Source organism: Alexandromys fortis, unplaced genomic scaffold (genome assembly GCF_014885135.2).
Source record: "Alexandromys fortis isolate MF-2015 unplaced genomic scaffold, M_Fortis_MF-2015_v1.1 scaffold_158, whole genome shotgun sequence".
Classification (NCBI taxonomy): domain Eukaryota; kingdom Metazoa; phylum Chordata; class Mammalia; order Rodentia; family Cricetidae; genus Alexandromys; species Alexandromys fortis.
Window position 1 is genome coordinate 337,177 of NW_026068039.1, and position 18,668 is coordinate 355,844.

An 18,668-nucleotide genomic window follows, 5' to 3' on the forward strand; every position below is an offset into this window, starting at 1 on the left:
ACACACACACACACACACACACACCTCACACACAAAGCGTACGATGATACTGTTGTGCCCATGCACTCCTTATTTGGGCAGTAGAAGTTTAAGCAGGTCTTGGGGAGTGAGTGCGGCTCTGCAGGGAGGAAACACATCCAATGGGGGCCTGAGCTGTAGGGAATCTGTGACCCTGCATGCAGGGCATCTGTACAAGAGTCAGATGGTTAAGGGCTTGGCATCTCCCCCCCCCCCGCCATTCTGCCATGCTCTGTGTTTCAGCTCCCTGGCCTGGCCCAGCTAATCACAGAACAACAGCCACTGATGCCATCGCTCCATTCCCCACAAGAGTAAGAGCAAGAAGATGCGGATTTGTCTCCATGTGTCTTTTTATTTGGTAGAAAACCTTCCTAGTGATGCCCAGGCCTCCCTCACCTCCCCACCACCTTCCCTCATTACAATACCCCTTCCCAGAGCTGTCAATGCCAAGGACAGTGGCTTTACTTTGATCTGTCTGATCATAATAGGTAGAAAAGAGAGGGCGAAGTGCGGATATAAGGAAGAAACTTTCTAGAACTTTCTATAAAAGGAGGAGAGAGAACTCAATACTGGATACATGAATGCATTTGAATCCACTTGTCCAAAGGGATTTGATAAACAGTCCCACCATCTGCAGTAGATAAAACCAGAAAGAACAGGGTGGCTTGGGACTTATCTGCCATTCCACAATCCTGGTTTATCAGGTCATGTATGGAGATTACACTGTGTGACCCTATTCATCCCTGAGGTTCTGGGTAGGGACTGTCCTGGCCAAGCCATTGTATGGAGCATCCTGCCCTCCCACAGCAGTTCCGAGATGTGAACCACATCCAGCCTGTGCCTGAGCCTTGACCGTGTGGGGATTCCATGTCCCATGAGGATCTCTTTGCAAACTTTTGCTCTCTCTCTCTCTCTCTCTCTCTCTCTCTCTCTCTCTCTCCCTCTCCCTCTCCCTCTCCCTCTCCCTCTCCCTCTCCCTCTCCCTCTCCCTCTCTCCCACACACACCCAGAGCAGTTTGCCTCTCTGAATCTCTTCCCCGTGAGATGTTTTCTCAGCCTATGGGAGCCATATGCAGCTCACTGGGAGCAGTCATGGAGCCCACCCTAGGCCTGCCACATGAAGCATTTCAATATCATACATGTTGGCCAGATACATGTTCGCTGGCCATCCATCCCACAGCCCTACTCCCATGTTTGAGATTTGCTTAATGGCTAGTGTGATCTCAGGAAGCAGCTTCGAGCCCAACTTTCAGAACAGGGCCAACTGTAAGCAGAAACCAACCCAAGGAATACAGAGACGAGAAAGCACCAGTCCTTATGTGTGAAGCTGGATCAAGCTTTGCCTGAAGCCTGTCCTTGATACGCTTCATTTCGATGAAACCATTAAATTCTTTTTACTCATCTGAGTAGATTTTCTAGTACTTATCATCTAGAATAGAAAAATAAATACTGTTCACAGTAGCCCTCCAGACCCTTTCAAAGTAGCAGGGAGACCACAATTCCTCTTACAATATAGCACCCAGGGGGTGGGGTGGGGGCTGACATGAACTTACTTATTTACTGTATTTCTTTTCCTTTTCCAAGCTAATATTTTTTCTGCAGAAACTATCTCCACTCTACCCTCCAGTGTGTCTTTGATTCTCTCAGGCTGGTAGCTTCCTCTTCCACACCTTCAGAAATCCTCAGGCTATCCTATGAGCAAACTCCCCAACCCATCCTGAGGCTGAGCGAGCTTTGCATCCTCTCCTCTGGTTCCTCCAAAGGCTTTCCACCCCTCTTGCCACACACGGTTGGACACAGGATAGACCCAGCAAAGCCTCCTCACTAGGTGGGAACTTCCCAAAGAGCTTGCAGCCCTGTCTATGCTCTGTTTTCTGGGTGAGGTGTGTCTCTGCCTCTTGGGCTCAGGTGGCAAGCCTTTGGGGCCTGGCTGCCAGGTTCTCTTGGCCCAGCATGAAGCAAGGGTAACAGAGTACCAGCTCCATCATGTCAATCCGGTGGTGCCTCAGCCTGAATCCCACTGCCCTGGGAGGGGTGAATAATAGAGGGGTATGGGGGAGGATCCATCCCTGGCCCAGGAACCTGGGCCAGGGGAACCAGCTCACAGTAGGAAATAGGAGAAGCCTCCGGTGACAGGAAGAGACAGCCAGCACTGCCTGGCCTGAGGCAGAGGCCTCTCTGTAGAAGCCTTGGAGCAAAGCCTTCCAGCTCCGCATTTTCTGAGTGCGGTCCTGCCGCTCCTGAGGATTAGTCTGGTTCCCGCAGGAAATTTCAGAACAACACCAAGGCCAAGTTTCAGACCACAAGGAAAAGGTGTCTGAATCCAGCCAGATGCTTTAAGAAGGTTGTGGAAGCAGAGAGGAGGAACTGCAGAAGTGTGTGTGACGAGGTCAGGCCACCCTCCCAATGGAGTCTCTCACCTGAACAGATGATAGCCTCCCCAGAAAGATGGAGGTCAAGTTAAGGAGGGGGAGGAGTTCTGCAGAAGGGAGGGCACAGATGATACCAGCCACTGCACCAGATATCAAGCCTCAAGGCCCCCCGCCCTAGCTGCTTCTGCCTCCAATATGCTGGCCCAGAAATGAGAACACTCCACTGGCGCCCCGATCTCCCCAGATAACCCCCTACCACCCACACAAGCTCCCTCACTCAGGGACTGTAGACACATAGTAACATAGCCTGTGGTTCTGTCTGCTTTATACTGAGATCGGCAAGAGTTCATCCAAAACAGAGCTGGGTTGGGGAAGAAAAGGATGACTGAAGTAGGGTCATCCCAAGAACTCAGTGCATATGTGCAAAACCACCGGGCCCCAGAGGAATGGAGGAGTAGCCAGTCCTGGGCCAGGAAGCAGCCCTTCTCCAGAGTAGACATCTTCAGCTGAAGGGCTTCACAAGCTTCATGGCAGCATAATTCTAGGAGAAAGAGACAGGATAGAGACACACGTCAGCCTTTCAGGGAAAGTTCAGTGGGGGGAAAGCTGCAGGCAGGTGGCTGGGCTCCTGGGTCTTCATCCCTTGCCTACAGCCTGTCCTTGCCACTTCCCGGCCCATGCCAGGCTCTACACTACTCTTATGACACTCTTATCCATCAGGCAAAGCTGGCTGTGACCATTTCCATGATTCCTAGGCTCCTATCTCATACACACAAACGGGAGGCCCAGGGCTAACCCATCACCAAACCACTGCCCAGAAAGCCAGAGAGTGGGGTGTGGGGCCATAGGACAATCCATAACAGGGGCCAGCAATGGAAAGGGGTCACCCTCCACAAAACGCTTCCTGCAGGCCTGACAGGAGCCTCCCCTCCCCACCACTCCTCCCAAACACCATGAAAACACACAACACAACACAGGGCTCTTAATTGGGACAGTATGTTCTCCAGCGCCGGCCTGGAAAGCCAACCCTGGAAACAAAGCCGGCCCTCCTTCCCCGCCAAATCGCTTCTGCCGCCCCAATCTGGCCCTGCTCCCGGCAGGCTCAGGGGGGCCAGAGGAGTCAGAAGTCCCTGCTCAACCCTCCTAGGGGACTCTCTAAGACAGTGGGGGTGGTCTGACAAGATGGTGCCCTGCACTGGCTACAATAGGCCCTTCTGCCCCACCTGGCTAAAAGCAGGTGAGCGGACAGTCCCAGCCTTCATGAAACAGGCCAGGTGACTGGAGATGTGGACAGAGATGGGATTCTGGGTTGGAGCCAGGCCTGCAAGCAGAAGTCCTACTCAATCCTACTGGCTCCTGGATCCCAAAACCCTGGCTTGAATCCACCTGTGCTCCACACACTGCTCTGGGAGGTGAGTGCATAAAAAAGACACTCAGGGAAAATTAAAGCAGTGGAATGTAGCTACTGGAGCCCAGGCATCAGAGGAGGCTCTCTGCTCAGACTCCCCAAAAGTATTTCCCGGTTATCTTCAGGAGCAGGAAGACCCCCCAGGATAGAGGAGACCGGCCTTTCTTCCAGACACAGCTCCAAGACCTAGGAGAGTCCCTCATGGGCCTCACAGGGCTGGGCCCAGCTAGGCAGGGCTGGGTGGGCACCCAAGTAGGTGCGGTGACAGCATTTGGGGCATGCTCTTGCCCTCCAGGCGCTTAAGTAAAGGGCTCAGCTTACCATACAGCACAAACAAACCTGACCTGAGCCAATCAGAAGCCCGGGACTCACACAGTTCAGCCCCTTCCCTACACAAGGTCACACACACACAGAAGCTGGTGGGAAGTCGATAGAACCCATGTTCCTAAGTTCAAGAACAATGCTCCACTTCCTACAATGGAGCTATTCCTTCTTTACTGTCCTAGAAGGCAGCTTCCTGCTGAGCTAGCCCAGAACTCTGCATCCCAGAAGCTTCCTAGAGACACTGAAGTTGATGCTCACTGGACCATGCCGGGAGAAGCAAAGTATACACCAGCTCTGCCCCCAAACTCTCACCTGTCATCGCCAGTGTCCTAACTATAACCTAGGACATCTGCCTCCCGGCTTCTCTCTTGGGGTCCCCAGGCAGGCTCTCCTCTCCTAAGCACAGACACCTACTTGCTCAAGTCACGCCATTCTCTGAGTAGAAACTGACCATACCAAGTGAGAGAAGGTGACCTGAGACAGGCCAGAAAGGTGGGGGGCTACACCTCTACCTCACCTCCACAGCCCTAGATGGCCCAGCTGCCAGGCACTGATCCCAGGCCATCTTGGTAGCAGCTCAGCCCACAGAACACTGTACTTGCAAGACCACCCTCACTCCAGAGAAGACCTGACCCTGGCACTGTATTTGCTGTCTTCCTTTCTTTAAAGTATCCCCTTACACAACACAAACTTCAGCCCTCACAGCCAGGACCTCAGTCAGTTTGGCCAATTGACTTCAACTTCCTGCTCAGTACAGCAAACATGGCAACAGGAACCAGGAGCAGAGGGCAGAGGCTTGCCCCACAACCACCACAGACAGAGCCGGGGAGCTAAGCACCAAGCAGCCCTGGATGGTATGGCTGTGGAGACCCTGGTATCTCTTGGTCAGATGCCAGCTGATTCTTACCAGATGTAAAGTATCCCGAATAGGCACACTTCCTGTGAGGGGTTCCAGACACAGTCCCTGCTCATTCCTTTCTCCAAACTCTAGCAAGGACCTCAGAGGACCTAGTAAGTGCTGTCCTCTGTCCCACCACCTCATTCCTTCCCTTCTCCACCGAGCTCCACTCCACCCTTCAAGGGACTCCCCTGCCAACCTCGGGTCAAGCCTCCTGTTGTGTGAATTTCCCCCAAACTGATCTTATTAAGGCTCAGGAAGCAAACAAAACTTACAAGTCTCAAGATGCTCCTGAAACTTACAAGATTCACAAATTCCCCCAAGGTTACTCCAGTATTACACAGTACTAGGAAGAAGAGCACCTCCAACCAGTGGAACTTCCTGTGCAAGTCATGCGGGTAGCTCCAGGAACAGTTTCTGAGTGTTGCCAGTCATGCTGCAGTGGGCTTTTCAGTGTGAAACTGCCTCTGAGTCTCACGCAGTGGAGTAAGCAACCACAATCAACTCACTGGCTCTCCAAGTTAGCCACTTGTTCCCATCTCTCCAGGAAATCATACAGCCCCTCCACTTCTGCCTGTCCCTTGATAGCCCATTCTTAGGTATTTGGTCAACAAGTAAGGATTCCCTAGGGACAAGGCTTTGTCTCCCTCCTACCAGACAGGCAATACCAAGAACTGGGGTTCTATCTCTTCATTGGAACAGGTCACTGGTTGCCACCAGACTCTAGGAACACATGGAAAATGTGGGACTCTCCCAAGTCAGTGTCTCCCCACAGCAGCCATGCTTACCGGGAAGGCGTAGACAAAGATGCCCAGGAAGAGCAGGAGGATGAAGAGGATGATGAAGAGGATGATGGCACACCGGAAGCGTCGCCACAAGATGAACTTCATGGTCTTGTATGGGGAGGTAAACCACAGGAAAGAGGTGTCGGGGCGCCTGGAGGTGAGACCCCAAGTGTCAGCAGAGCTCTCAGCTGGGACAGTGGGTAAACTAGCCTGGCTACGGGAGAGGAGCCTCCATGCCCTCCTCCCCTTCTCCAGAGCCTCTGCTGAGATGATGCTCGCCTATGCCATCTGTGTTTTTGGTGCTACTGAGCCCCGTCATCAGGACCCCTTGCTTCTTGCCCTCTTCCCTTCTGAACCCATACTCAGCCACAGATCGCATGCTTGGGAGTGGGGTGGAGCTTCCAGGATGCCCTGTTTGGTGAATGAGAGCACACTGACCCCCAGATAAGCCAGGCTGGCTGCCCCTGTGTACACAGCTGGACATTGGAGGATAAAGAATAAAGAAGCCAGAAAAGCCCATTGCAATCACTCGCTCCCAACAAAGAACTGCAAAGCCCTCCCCCTCGGTCAGTAAAACCACTCAAAGAACACAGAGGGCTTTGCGTCTCAATCTTGGCCTCTGTAATATCCACTAGTCCTGGGTCTTGGGACTTCCTCCTTTGTCCATCGGATCCCAGCATTCTGGGGTACAGGTGCCTTTCCCTGTTCTCTAGCCCCACATGGGGACAGCACTGAAAAAGTAAACCATACACCTATGCTCATTTTCAGAAACACCATGGTGGGTGATGTCAAGCATAGCCCTGAACTGAGTTCCAAAACTATTGTCAGCAACTGCCCAGGAGGCTGGAGAACAGCTTCCTGTCTTCCGTCTTTTAGCTGGAATGACCTCATTTATCTTTGGTAAGCTGAGTCTCATCTGTGAAATGGAGGTAGCTTCGCAGCAGGAGAGAGATCCCAGGACACTGGACCCTAATGCAGTATGCTTAACACAAACCCACAGGGAACAGCTTCTTTTTGCTTTGTTTGGTTTTGTGTTTTGGATTTTGTGACAGTGTCTTGCTATGTAGCCCAGGTTAGCCTCGAGCCCATTATCCTCCTGCCTCAGCCTCTTGACTGCCAGGACAAGAGGCCTGCACCTTCTACCTGGCTTGGCAGCCGCTGCATGAATTAGTACAAGAGCCCAGTGTTCACTAAGGCTGCATCCATGGCCTGCATTTCTCTAAGTCATGGAAAAGCTCTGCACCAACTGACCTTGGATCTTCTAGCTTCGGATTCATGTTGGGCTCATCCCGACCCTGGCCAGCGGGCCGTTCTTCATGTTCACTCTCTGCAACGATCTCCAAGGTCATTTCCAGCTTGCCCTGTGGACACCAATGGAACCTGATTGGCGCCTCTGGCCAGTGACCCAGAGCAGAGCCATCCCAGAACAAACAGAAGGACTGAACTGCTATTTTTATTTTGAAAAATGAAGGGTTATGGGGCTAGAGTAGCGGCTCAGCAGCTAAGAGTGCTTACTGCTCGCACAGAGGAACCTAGTCCAATGTCCAGCTCACAGAAAGATGGTGAGTCACAACCATCATCTCTTCTTCTGACACCTACTGGACCCTGTACACCTGTGGTATACGTACATACACTAGGCACGAACAGAGACACATCAAATAAAACAAGTGCACATAGTCAGCTTCAACTGCCTACTTCACCCAAAATGGAGTCAAATGAGAAGAGAAATTCTCAACTGAGGAATTGTCTAGGAAACATTGGCCTTTGGGCATGTCTGTATTTTCTTAATTGTCACGGAGGTGGGAGGCTATCCCTGGGCAGGTGGTCCTGGGCTGTCTAGGAAGAGGTAGCTGAGCAAGCCAGAAGAGGCAAGCCAGGAAGCAGCACTCCTCCGTGGCCTCTACTTCAGGTCCTGCCTGCAGGTTCTCATCTGAAATTCTGCATTGACTTTCCTCGGTGATGAACATGTAAGCCCAAATAAACAAACCCTTTCCTCCCCAAGCTGAATTTGTTTGTAGTGTTTAGCACAGCAACAGAAAACAGAAAACAGCAACAGAAAAGCAAGCTGCAATAATAATAATAAATATGTTTTAAACACTGGATTGTCCTAACCACAAAAGCATTAAGGAGTTACATAAAGAAGGGCGGTCACCCCACCCATTCTATGTGGAGACAGGTGTTCTTAGCATCCTTTTTTACCATTTTAACCTTTCTACTACTGTATTTTATCTTGTTTTATTAATTTATTTTTAATTGTGTGCATGTGCACAGGTGACTAAGGAGGCCAAAAGAGGGCACTGGATCCCCTTGAGCTGGAGTTACGGGTAACTGTGTGCCAATCATTGTAGGTACTGAGAACTGAACTGAGGCTCTCTAGAAGACTGAGCCATCCCTCCAGCCCCCGATTCCCAACATTCTTATTCATTGGAGCTGCAAGTGTGTGAGGCACAGCACTGTGTATGTAGCTCCAAAGTTTCTTCACTCGGGGAGATATTTCACTGTATAATTATATATTATCCAAAGTTTGGTCTCTAATGATTGTAAAGCATCCTATGGTTGGTTGACCATAATTTATTTAATAACTACTTATTTTGGCTTATTTTATGTTGTTTTCAACTCTTTGAAATGAATAAATAATAGCACAACAAACATCCCAGAACCTAAAGTTTTAATTTAACCACTGATTTTTTTGAGACGAGAGTTTAGAAGTGGGACGGCAAAGTACAAGAGCATAGATGTGTTAAATCCTGCATGGTGTGGTACCCAATTGCTCCCCACAAAGTGCAACAAGCCATGCATTCCCTGGCAGAAGGAAGTGGGTCTGTCTCCCAAAACTTTACCAATGTGAACATTTCTGGTTTGTTTGTTTTGCTAATCTAATTTAATAGCCCAAACAGCAGCTTCTAAAATAGTTCTTTAGTTACTAGGGAACAACTCGCTTCTCATGCATAATGCGTGTCTACACTGTGAACTAGCAGTCCATGTAGCTTGCTGACTTCCCTTTGGAATGTGTTTCTTATCGGTTATCACAAGCCTTTGTATAACAAGGGCATTTTCCTTCAAGGGCCACTTGAGGGCTGGTCAGCTACTCTGAAACCAGTCAGAGATTAACTTCCTCTCTGGTGTTGATTTGGACTCTAGGGAGGGACTGGTCCTCTAATCACTCTTTATCCTCCCACCAGCACAGACCTCTGTCAGGCAAGAACAATCCCTGACAGGGTCCTGCACAAACAGAAAAGGCAGGCCTCTATCCATCCAACAGGAAGCACCAATCAGAGATACTCAGAACCAATCTCCAGAAGGCCATTTGTTCAATTCAACAGGTCTCCCTGCAACAGGAGCCTTGGGAGAAGAAGGCTGGAATAGGAAGAGGGAGGAAAACACTAGAAAATAGAAGATGGAGAAAGAAGGGCCTGGGAGATGGCTCAGTCAATAAAGTGCTTGTCATGCAAGCGCTAGGACCTGAGCGAGATCCCCAGAACCCACACAGAACCCCAGACATCATGATGTATTTGAAATTCCAGGACTTGGGAAGCAGAGACCAGCCATCCCCTGTGGTTTGCTGGCCAGACAGCTTAGCCTAACAAATGAGCAGGAAGCCAATGAGAGCCCCTATCTTAAAAAAACAATCCAGGCACCCAAGGATTAGCACCAGAGATTGACCTTTGGCTGCACATGTGTGCACAGAGGAATGTAATGGGGAGGGGGGGGAGGATAGTGTGTGCCCGTGTCACTGGGTTCCATGGAAGAGACAGCCCTTGCCCTCCACCAGGCTGGAAAGCAGACTCACCGCCAGCATCTTCTTCTCACCCTCCTCTGTCACACAAGGCCACCATCCTTTCACTGTCTTCTGCTCGAAAAGGGACACAAACCATTCAGGGTGGAAGGTGTCATCCAGCTGGTCCAAGGAGCACTTCTCAGCTGTCTTGGCTGGCTTGGGCATGTGGTTGAGATCCAGCTGCAGGGAGCCTGTGGCAGAGCAATGCCCTTAGAGGATGTAGCAACCACTGTCCATTTAAGGCCACTCTGGGCGGACAGACTCAAGAGCTCACTGTCAGCTCTTCAGTTTGTATTCATGGCCCAGCCAAGGGGGAGGGGTTAGATCCACCACCTCCCCAGTTCCTGTCCATTTCCTCTAGCTCTCTCCACACAGCCTCCCATCATCCATTTGGGCATGAACATGTAATCTACTCAGTCTGTTTCCTCACCTGAGCACAGATGTCCACTTCTGCGGTACATCTAACAGTAAAAACCCTTCACACACCCATGGCCTTCACACACTCATCCATTCATTTGCGTAAAATGATTTTTATCATGGTAGAATACACACACACACACACACACACACATATATATATATATACACATATATGTATGCATACTACACACACACATTCATATAGTGTAGGTGTGTGTGTATATACACTGGTTAGGTTTATTTATTCCACTTAACACACATGAAGGTCATCTTGGAAGAGTGAACCTTGATTGAGAAAATGCCTTCATTAGAAAATATTTGTGGGCCATTTCCTTGATTAATGATTGATGTGGGAGTCAGTGGCACTCCTAGGCAAGTGGTCCTGAGTTGTATAAGAAAGCACGCTAGCCAGATGGTGGTGGCACATTCCTTTAATCCCAGCATTCGAGAGGCAGAGGCAGGCAGATCTCTGTGAGTTCGAGGCCAGCCTGGTCTACAAGAGCTAGTTCCAGGACAGGACCCAAAGCTACACATGAATCCTGTCTTGAAAAAGAAAAGAAAGCATGCTGGACAAGGCACAGGGAGCAAGACAGTAAGCAGCATTCCCCCATGGTTTCTGCTTTTGTCCCATGCCTCCATGTTCTTTCCAGACTTAGCTTCCTTTGGTGATGGACTGTAATCTATAAGCCAAATAAATGCTTTTCTCTCTAACTTGCTTTTGGTCATGGTGTTTATCACACCAATTAGAAAGCAAAATAGGACATGGTGTGTGCGTGTGTGTGTGTGTGTGTACAACTGTTTGGGGATGTGCATGTGTGTGATCATATATGCAGAAATCAAAAGTTGATATTAGGTGTTGTGGTTTGAAAGAAAATGGTCTCCATAGACCTATGAAGAGTGGCACTATAAGGAAGTGTGGCTTTATTAGCATAGGCGTGGCCCTGTTGGGGGAAGTGTGTCACTGGGCTTTGAGGTCTCAGCTATTCAAGCCGGGCCAGTGGCTCCCAGTTCTCTTCCTGCTACCTGCTGATCTGGATGTGGGATTCTCAGATACCTCTCCAGCATCATGGTTGCCTGCACCCTGGACTAACCTTCTGAAATGGTAAGCCAGTCCCAATTAAATGTTTTCCTTTCTAAGAGTTGCCATGGTCATAGTGTCTCTTCACAGCAATAGAAACCCTAACTAAGACGGGTGTCTTCGTTAGTTTCTCTCCCCCTCATTTTCCAAGACAGTCCTTCTCACTGAACCTGGAGCTCAAAGGTCAGCTGGCTGGCCAGTGAGCTTCTGTGCTCCTCCCCAGCACCGGGACTGTAGGCACATGTTGCCACACTTGTTTCTTTATAGGTGCTGGAATACAAATTCAAGTCCTCGTTCTTCTGCATAACAAACATTTTACCCACTGTGCCATCTGCCAACCCCCACTAATTCTAATTCAGTGGCTTTAGATACAGTCATGATGTTACATAGCTGTCACCACTATTTCCAGACACTTCTCATCCTCAAAGAGAAACTGTCTGCAAAGCAATAATTCTCTTGTCTCCTCAGCCCTGGGTACCAGTGTTGTCTTGTCTGTATGGACATGCCTCTTATAGTTACAAACATCTGCCCTTAGGCATCTGGTTTATTTCATTGAGCAAAATATTTTCAGTCTCTCCATATCCCTGTATGTCAATATGTTTTTACAGTTCAATCATTTTGCCATAGGGAGACAATACATTTTATTTATCCAATCATCTGTTGGTGGACATGAATCATCTTCCTCCTGTGAAGCCTACAGACATCTTGTTGGCTAGAAACTGGCACACATGGGCCAGTTCTCTTCCTGCTGCCTGCTGATCTGGATGGAGGATTTTCAGATACCTCTCCAGCACCATGTTTGCCTGCATACTGCCTTGCTTCCCGCTGTTATGATAACAGGCTAACCTTCTGAAATGGTAAGCCATCCCCAACTAAATGTTTTTCTTTCTAAGCGTTGCCATGGTGTGTGGGGACCAATCACACTGGGGAACCTGAAGATGGCCAACATTCACCAAAAGCTATAAACCAAGCAAAACAGGGTCCATCTGCCTGACAGAATGCCAGACAGACATATGTTCATGTAGATAGACGCCTACTATGGTCAGGAGGGGACAAGACCATTAACATACAGGAGGTAGATAATGATACACATCATGCATCTGTGCATGTATGAAATGCAGATGTGTTCATTTATATTCATATATTCCAGGCTATCTCTGAATGATGAAATAGGGAAGAATACAATGTTTAGTTCTATCTTTCTGATTTTTTATAAGAATCCCATGTAGAACAGATAAAATATTAAAATTCAAACCTAGAGCCATCATTTTATAGCCCACTATTACAATGAGCTCCCCATCCATGTGCCCCAACTGGCCCTGGAGTGACAGGGGTAGGGGGACAAGAGGACCAGCACAGAGACAAGCAAGCACGCCCATCAGGAGCCTGGGGCTGCGCAATAATACACTACTCTGTGACTTCTGTAGACAAGGGCAACGCAGGAGGGCACCAGTGACCTGCTCAGAGCCCCTTTGATACCAGATGACAGGGCAGAACTTGGAACAGGGACTTCTGACCTCCCAGGTTGCCTTCATCATGACTTAACTATTTGTTCAAACAGCGGTAAAATGCACATAACACAAACTGCACCACTCTAGAGGCTGGAGATGCCCGGAGTTAAGAGCACTTGCTGCCCTTGCAGAGGACCCAGATTTGATTCCCAGCACCCATATGATGGATCACGACCATCTGTAACTCCAGTGATGGGATCTGACGCCCTCTTCTGGCTTCTGTGGGCACTGGTAATGGACATGGTACACATACATACATGCACACAAAAGACTCATTGGTATAAAATAAAAACAAATCTTCAATTAAAAAAAAAATCCATCACCCTGCGCTTATTCAAATCCAGACTCAGGAGTTGGGCAATCATAGAGCTCCACCTAATTTCAAATATTTCCAGCATTAGAAAGAAACCTGTGAAACCTATCTATCAGACACTTCTCCCCCATGATTCCCATTCATCTATTCTCCCCTGCTTTGTGTGTGTGTGCGAGTGCATGTGTGCATGCTGTGTGTGTTCATGTTTGTGCAGACATACATTAGTGTATACATGTACCTGTGCCTTTAAAGGCCAGAAATCAACCTCAGACATTGCTCCTCAGGGACTGTCCACCGTGTTTTCTCTGAGACAAGGTCTTTCACTGGCCTGGAGCTGGTCAGGTAAGCTATACTGGGTGCCTAATGAGTACCAAGATCCTGCCTGTCTCTACCTTCCCAGTGCTGAGATCAAAGGTAAGTGGCACCACATCTGGCTTTTTTTTTTTAACCTAAGTTTTGGGCTTGAAGTCAAGTCCTCAAGCTTGCACACCCAGCACGTTGCTGACAGAATCACCTCCCCAGGCTTCTTCTCCTCTTTAGATCTGCTGGGTGTGGGCTAGATGTGGAATTATGCAGTGCTTACCCTTCCTCCCCTGTCACTCAGCACGTTTCCAAGGCCCACCAAATGTAGTTGGGAGCAGTATCTCTTTTCTTTGTGTATATGAACAATATCCCATGTATGGACGGAACACGTTTCATCGTTTTCCTACTTTGGGTAAGGCTGTTACTAACCTGTTTCTCTCCCAACAATCCCTGCTGGCCTCAGACCATTTTTCCTTGTCTTCATGCCTACCCTTCAGCCCAGGTCCCCGCGCCTCCCTACCCTTCAGCCCAGGTCCCCGCGCCTCCCTACCCTTCAGCCCAGGTCCCCATACCTCCCTACCCTTCAGCCCAGGTCCCCGCGCCTCCCTCCCCTTCAGCCCAGGTCCCCACGCCTCCCTCCCCTTCAGCCCAGGTCCCCGCGCCTCAGCTTGGCTCCTTAAGCCATCCAATCAGAGCCCTGTTCATTAGGACAGTCCCTGGGGCATGGAGATGAGCAGGGACCAGATTCTCGCCATTTCTGGGCTCTATATTGCTAGACTGGCATGGCCTGGGACCTCCCTGTCAGAAGTAAGGCCAGGCAGTGTGAGCAGCATACCAGTGTTCCTGCTCTTCCTCAGGAGTCCCACTATCTAACATGACTCAAGAACACCTCAGCTAAGGACCTACTTGAAGGCCACTGTGATCTGACATTGTTTTGTCACATACTTCTCTTTTGCTGGGGACCCAGTGACCCTGAACTCCTCCACTGGGCTTCTTGAGGGTCACTCAGGATGATAAAAGTGAGACTTACCCAGAAAGTCATCAAAGGAGAACTTGTCGTTGTCCCAAATCTGGAAGACCACACGAGCTGGGATCTTGCTCTCTGTCTTGTCAAGTCTCCAGAAGGCATCCTGACCCAGAGGAGGATCAGGGAAGCAAAGTTAGAAAAGTTTGTACCAGGCCACAGACAGAGAAGCCCCTCTAGCCTGGAAGGCTACAAGGTAGAGGCTGTGGAGCAGTGTATCCCTGAGGGTCACATCCAAGCCAAGTCCTAACAAAAAGCGTAAGAAGGGCCTGGCAGTGCTCAGGAGTGAAATAGCTGGTTTTTAATGTCAATTTGCCATGACTTAGAATCACCCGACATGAGAAGCTCAATTGAGGAACTGTCTAGATGAGCTTGGCCTGTGGGCACATCTGTGGGAAATTCTTAATTGTTCATTGATGTAGGAAGGACCAGACTATAGCCAGTGGCACCATTCCCTAGGCTGGGTCCTGAATTATCTTCCAACAAGCAAGCTTTCAGCTGAGAAACCCACAGCACCTAGAATGTCCAGGGCACAGAATAAGGAGTAGCAAGCTGGGATTGGAACAGACAGGTTCCAGGGTCCTGCTCTCAGCCCTAAACTGGGCTTTGCACATGCGGTCTCCAGGACTTGTGGGCTGGCAGAGAGCACCAGGGTGTACCCCCAGCTGTCACTGGAAGGAAGCAAGGCACACTGCTGTAAGTAGCTGGCACTGAGGCAGGTCCCCAGACTCTCCCTCCTACTCTTCCAGGCCACCTCTACCTCCAGGCCCCACCAAGAAGTTTCTCCTTCCTTCTAGTAGAGGAGAACACTTTCCCATCCTGGTCGCTCTCCCTTATCCTTCAGTTCCTTCTAGAACGAGGCACCTGGAAGGCATGGGAGTGAGATGGCCAATGGGTCTAAGCACTCTCCATCTGAAGGACTGTCGCTGGGCTGCTCTATTCACTGTGGATCTACCTGGGCAGGAAGTATGTATAGGAAACATCTTCTGGGGCCAGCCTGAGACCTGGACCCATATCTCCTGGTGCAAGCTGGGAGATCAGAGCTGGGTAGCCCAGGGAACCATGGGAGTGTCTGGCCTCAGATGCCAGGGAGGTGGTTAATCCTCATTGTCAACCTGACAGTACTTAGAATAACCCAAGACACACACACACACACACACACACACACACACACACACACACACACAGATGTGTCTGTAAGGGTGTTTCCAGAAGGTTTAATAGAGGGAAAACGCCCTCTGCAGGAGGAATCATCCCATGGGTTGGGTTCCCAGAATGAATATAATGGGGAAAATGAGAGGATTGCCTCCACTGCCCCCATTCCCTGCTTCCTCTTCTGTAGAGACATTGGCAGTCACTTTACATTCCCCACACTATGGAGTCGCCTCACCAGGCCTTCTGTGATGGACTGTCTCTCTTTAAACCATGAGCCAAAAGAAACCTTTCATCCTTTACATTTAGATCCAGTACAGTGTCATAGCAACAAGTAACTAATGAACCCATCAAAGCCGCCATGAACCCAGCCTTCAGAGTCATGCCCGCCTCACCAAGCTTCCCAAGGAAAGACCATGGCCACTGTCCACAAAGAACGGCCATCATACCAGCGCCAGAGCCTAGACTGCAGCCTGCATTGAAGGAAAGCAGACCAAGGCTGGCCTCAGCCACCCCTCTCTGTCTTTACCTCCTGCTTGGCTGCCTGGCCCAGCAGCCTGCAGGTGCCTGCTTCCCCTAGCCAGCTTTTACAGTCAGCTCTAGGCTGCCTGCAGGGCCGCCAGCAACCTCCATTCCTCAACAGGCTGGTTTACAGGCTCAGTAATGAGCCAGAGGTTCAAACAGCCCCTGGTGGGAGCAGCTGGTCAGGGGCTCAGCCTGGGGAATGAGCCCCCCAGGTCCCAGGCGCTCATTATGCTCCCGGCCTGGGCCCTTTTACTAGCTGTTTATTTGCAGGGTGGGGGCTGCCTGCGCGGCAGGCCCCAGTGGGTGTGCTGGACTCCAGGTGGGGAACAAGGCTGAACAACCCGCGGTGGTTCAAAAAAGTGGGATGAAAGGAGACCTTGTACTTTATGACAGTCTCGTCTGGTTAATGGGGTCCCTGGAGGGTCGGCCTGCCTGCCAGGGGCCCCAAACCTCATGGCAGAGGACTGCTTCTGCAGCCAAGCCTGGGAGTCCACAGTCTTTGCAGGCCTTGCCCTCACCCACTCCATCCTGTCCTGCAGCTAATCAGGGCCCTGCTGTGGGCAAGCTCCACCTGCCTCTCAGGATCCACCCCGGATGTGCCTACTGGCCCCGCTGCCCTCCTTAATGTTTCCGCTTGATCCGTTCCTCCTGTCTCCTATCTGCAGCCATCCTCTTCATGGGGAGGAGTCTCCTGCTCCTCCCTAGATGTGTGTTCTCACTCCTGGGCACCTTTCTCCTCGGTACCCTATCCCTTTGTGGAGTCTCCCTTCTTCCACCAGGCCACCATACTCTTGCCCTGTAGCCTACACAAGCCATTCTGTCTGGACCCCGCCTCCCCCGTGACTCAGTCAGCTTCTAGTTCTGACCAAGGCCTTCAAAAGAAACGAAACTCCACGGGTGCCAGAGCAGGGCGACTCTAGCTGTCAGCCAGCACCTGCAACTGGGCCCTCAGAGATGCCAGGTGACAGCTCTCAGCTACCAGCTAGCACTCTCCCACCCCGCCCCTCCTCCACTCCCTCTGGATGCAGTCACATGTATGTGCACATGTATGTGCATGGGTTCATGGCTCTCATCTCATGACAGCTACTCCCCATTGTCCCGCCCATCTCAAATCGCTGTCATAGTGCCAAATTCTCTTCCTACCTCACTGAAGGAAACAGGAAGCCCCTAATCCAGACATGCCTGGCCACATCCCCCCAGTGTTGGTAAAAGGCTGTGGCCCCTCCCACTCAAGCAACCAGTGTGCATCTCTGACTCAATTTCCCCACCAGGTCTACCCCCTTGTGGGGGTCACCGAGTCCTGGAGAAGGTGTGTAGAATGCTTGGTCCTTTCTGCTTTGCTCCTGTCCACAGCTAAAGGAGAGGTACTTCTGTATTTGATAAAGGCTCTCAAGACAGGCGCGGTATCTGCTTATTAGGGAAGCAGGCTTGTAATAGACAAACTCCAAGGAAAGGCAGCCTCAAAACGTATAGAGCCTGAACACTGCTGGACTTTATACAACCTTGCTGCGAAATTTGGCTTTCTTTTCTGGTAGCCCCTACTGCTATCTCAGGGTTGAAGAATCCCTTTAACCCTAATAAATCCTTATTTTCTTTTTGATGGCTTCTGAATATTTGGCAGGACACTCTGGTTTCTCTGAGGTGCAGATGAGTCTGTGTGTTGGACTGGGAAGATTCAGGCGGGGGAGATGCAATAAAGAGAATTCAGAGAGCAAGAAAGCCAAGTGTATTTGAACTTTCCTTCAAGGTAAAGCCACACCGCAACCTGGGGAGACAGGTGTTGCCGAGGCTGTAATGCCGGGAGCATGAGCTGCCTCTGGGTAGAAATCAGACCGATGGGACCTGAGCATATGTAGGCAGGTACTCTGTGAGGGGAACACCTCCAGATAGCCATTAGTGTCAAAGGAGGAAGAGGGTTGAAAGCATCATTGGGCCTTCCTCAAACCATCCTGGCTGAAGACTCACAAGGTCCCATAGCCAAGCATTGTGCTCTGCTGACCTCGTAGGGTAGATCAAGTGTGGGTGAGAGGCTGCCACCTTGAACTTGGACCATTCAAGACTGCAGAGATCAATGCTTAGATGAGACCTAAGAATCTAAGTCCCCCACCAGGCTCTACAGGCCAGCCCTACCCTCTGAGGATACAGAGCTGGCTCTACCTTCTGCCCCTGTGATGGGCACGCTGGGTCTCCAGACTCTTCTGCCTGGCACCAGGTTCTTTGGTGCTGCTAGGTGTATGTGTGGAAGAGTGAGATGGGCAGAGGCAGCAGGACTTGAACCTGACTGCATGTTAGGTGGGTGCTGTGTGGTTGTCAGTTGTCCTGGTAGGCAGAGACACTGGCAACAGTGATACTAGCGGAGAAAGAGAGACGTGAGGTACAGAGATGGAGATAACGCCTCCGAGGGTGGCAGAGATAGGGGTCAGAACTGCAGGGGTAGAGAGAATGTGACCGTACCAGCTTCATTGTGAAGCCCCAAGAGCCCGGTCCCAGGTCAAAGGCCGCTTACCTTCTTGGCCACAGCACAGACTTGCTCGGCGGGCAGATAGTCGAAAGGAAACACAAACCTCCAGTTGAAGTTGCCCTCGCCACCCAGGGAGCGGTAGTGCACATCAGTCTTCTGTTTGTGCTCTTCGAATCCCACCATCCAGCTGGCCACACGTGGGAGAGGACAGTCCTCATTAGTCCAGAGCTCACAAATCCCATGGCATGTCCTACAGACCTCCACAACCAGGTGGGCAACCTCGACTTGGACCAGGAAA

General features: G+C 50.4%; 1 protein-coding gene across 18 annotated transcripts in view; it reads right to left on the reverse strand.

Annotated features, from left to right (window-relative positions):
- Positions 1-359: 359 nt before the first annotated feature.
- Positions 360-18,668, reverse strand: part of Dysf (dysferlin) — a 197,870-nt gene continuing 179,561 nt past the window's right edge. For all 18 annotated transcript variants that reach the window (XM_050165387.1, XM_050165383.1, XM_050165380.1 and 15 more), the window contains 6 exons: positions 18,416-18,557; positions 14,239-14,338; positions 9,596-9,774; positions 7,057-7,166; positions 5,809-5,956; positions 360-2,931 (listed from right to left, as the gene is read on the reverse strand). In XM_050165387.1, coding sequence (XP_050021344.1) covers positions 2,893-2,931; positions 5,809-5,956; positions 7,057-7,166; positions 9,596-9,774; positions 14,239-14,338; positions 18,416-18,557 — 718 coding nt within the window. In that variant the 3' untranslated portion in view covers positions 360-2,892. The remainder of the gene's footprint in view (positions 2,932-5,808; positions 5,957-7,056; positions 7,167-9,595; positions 9,775-14,238; positions 14,339-18,415; positions 18,558-18,668) is intronic.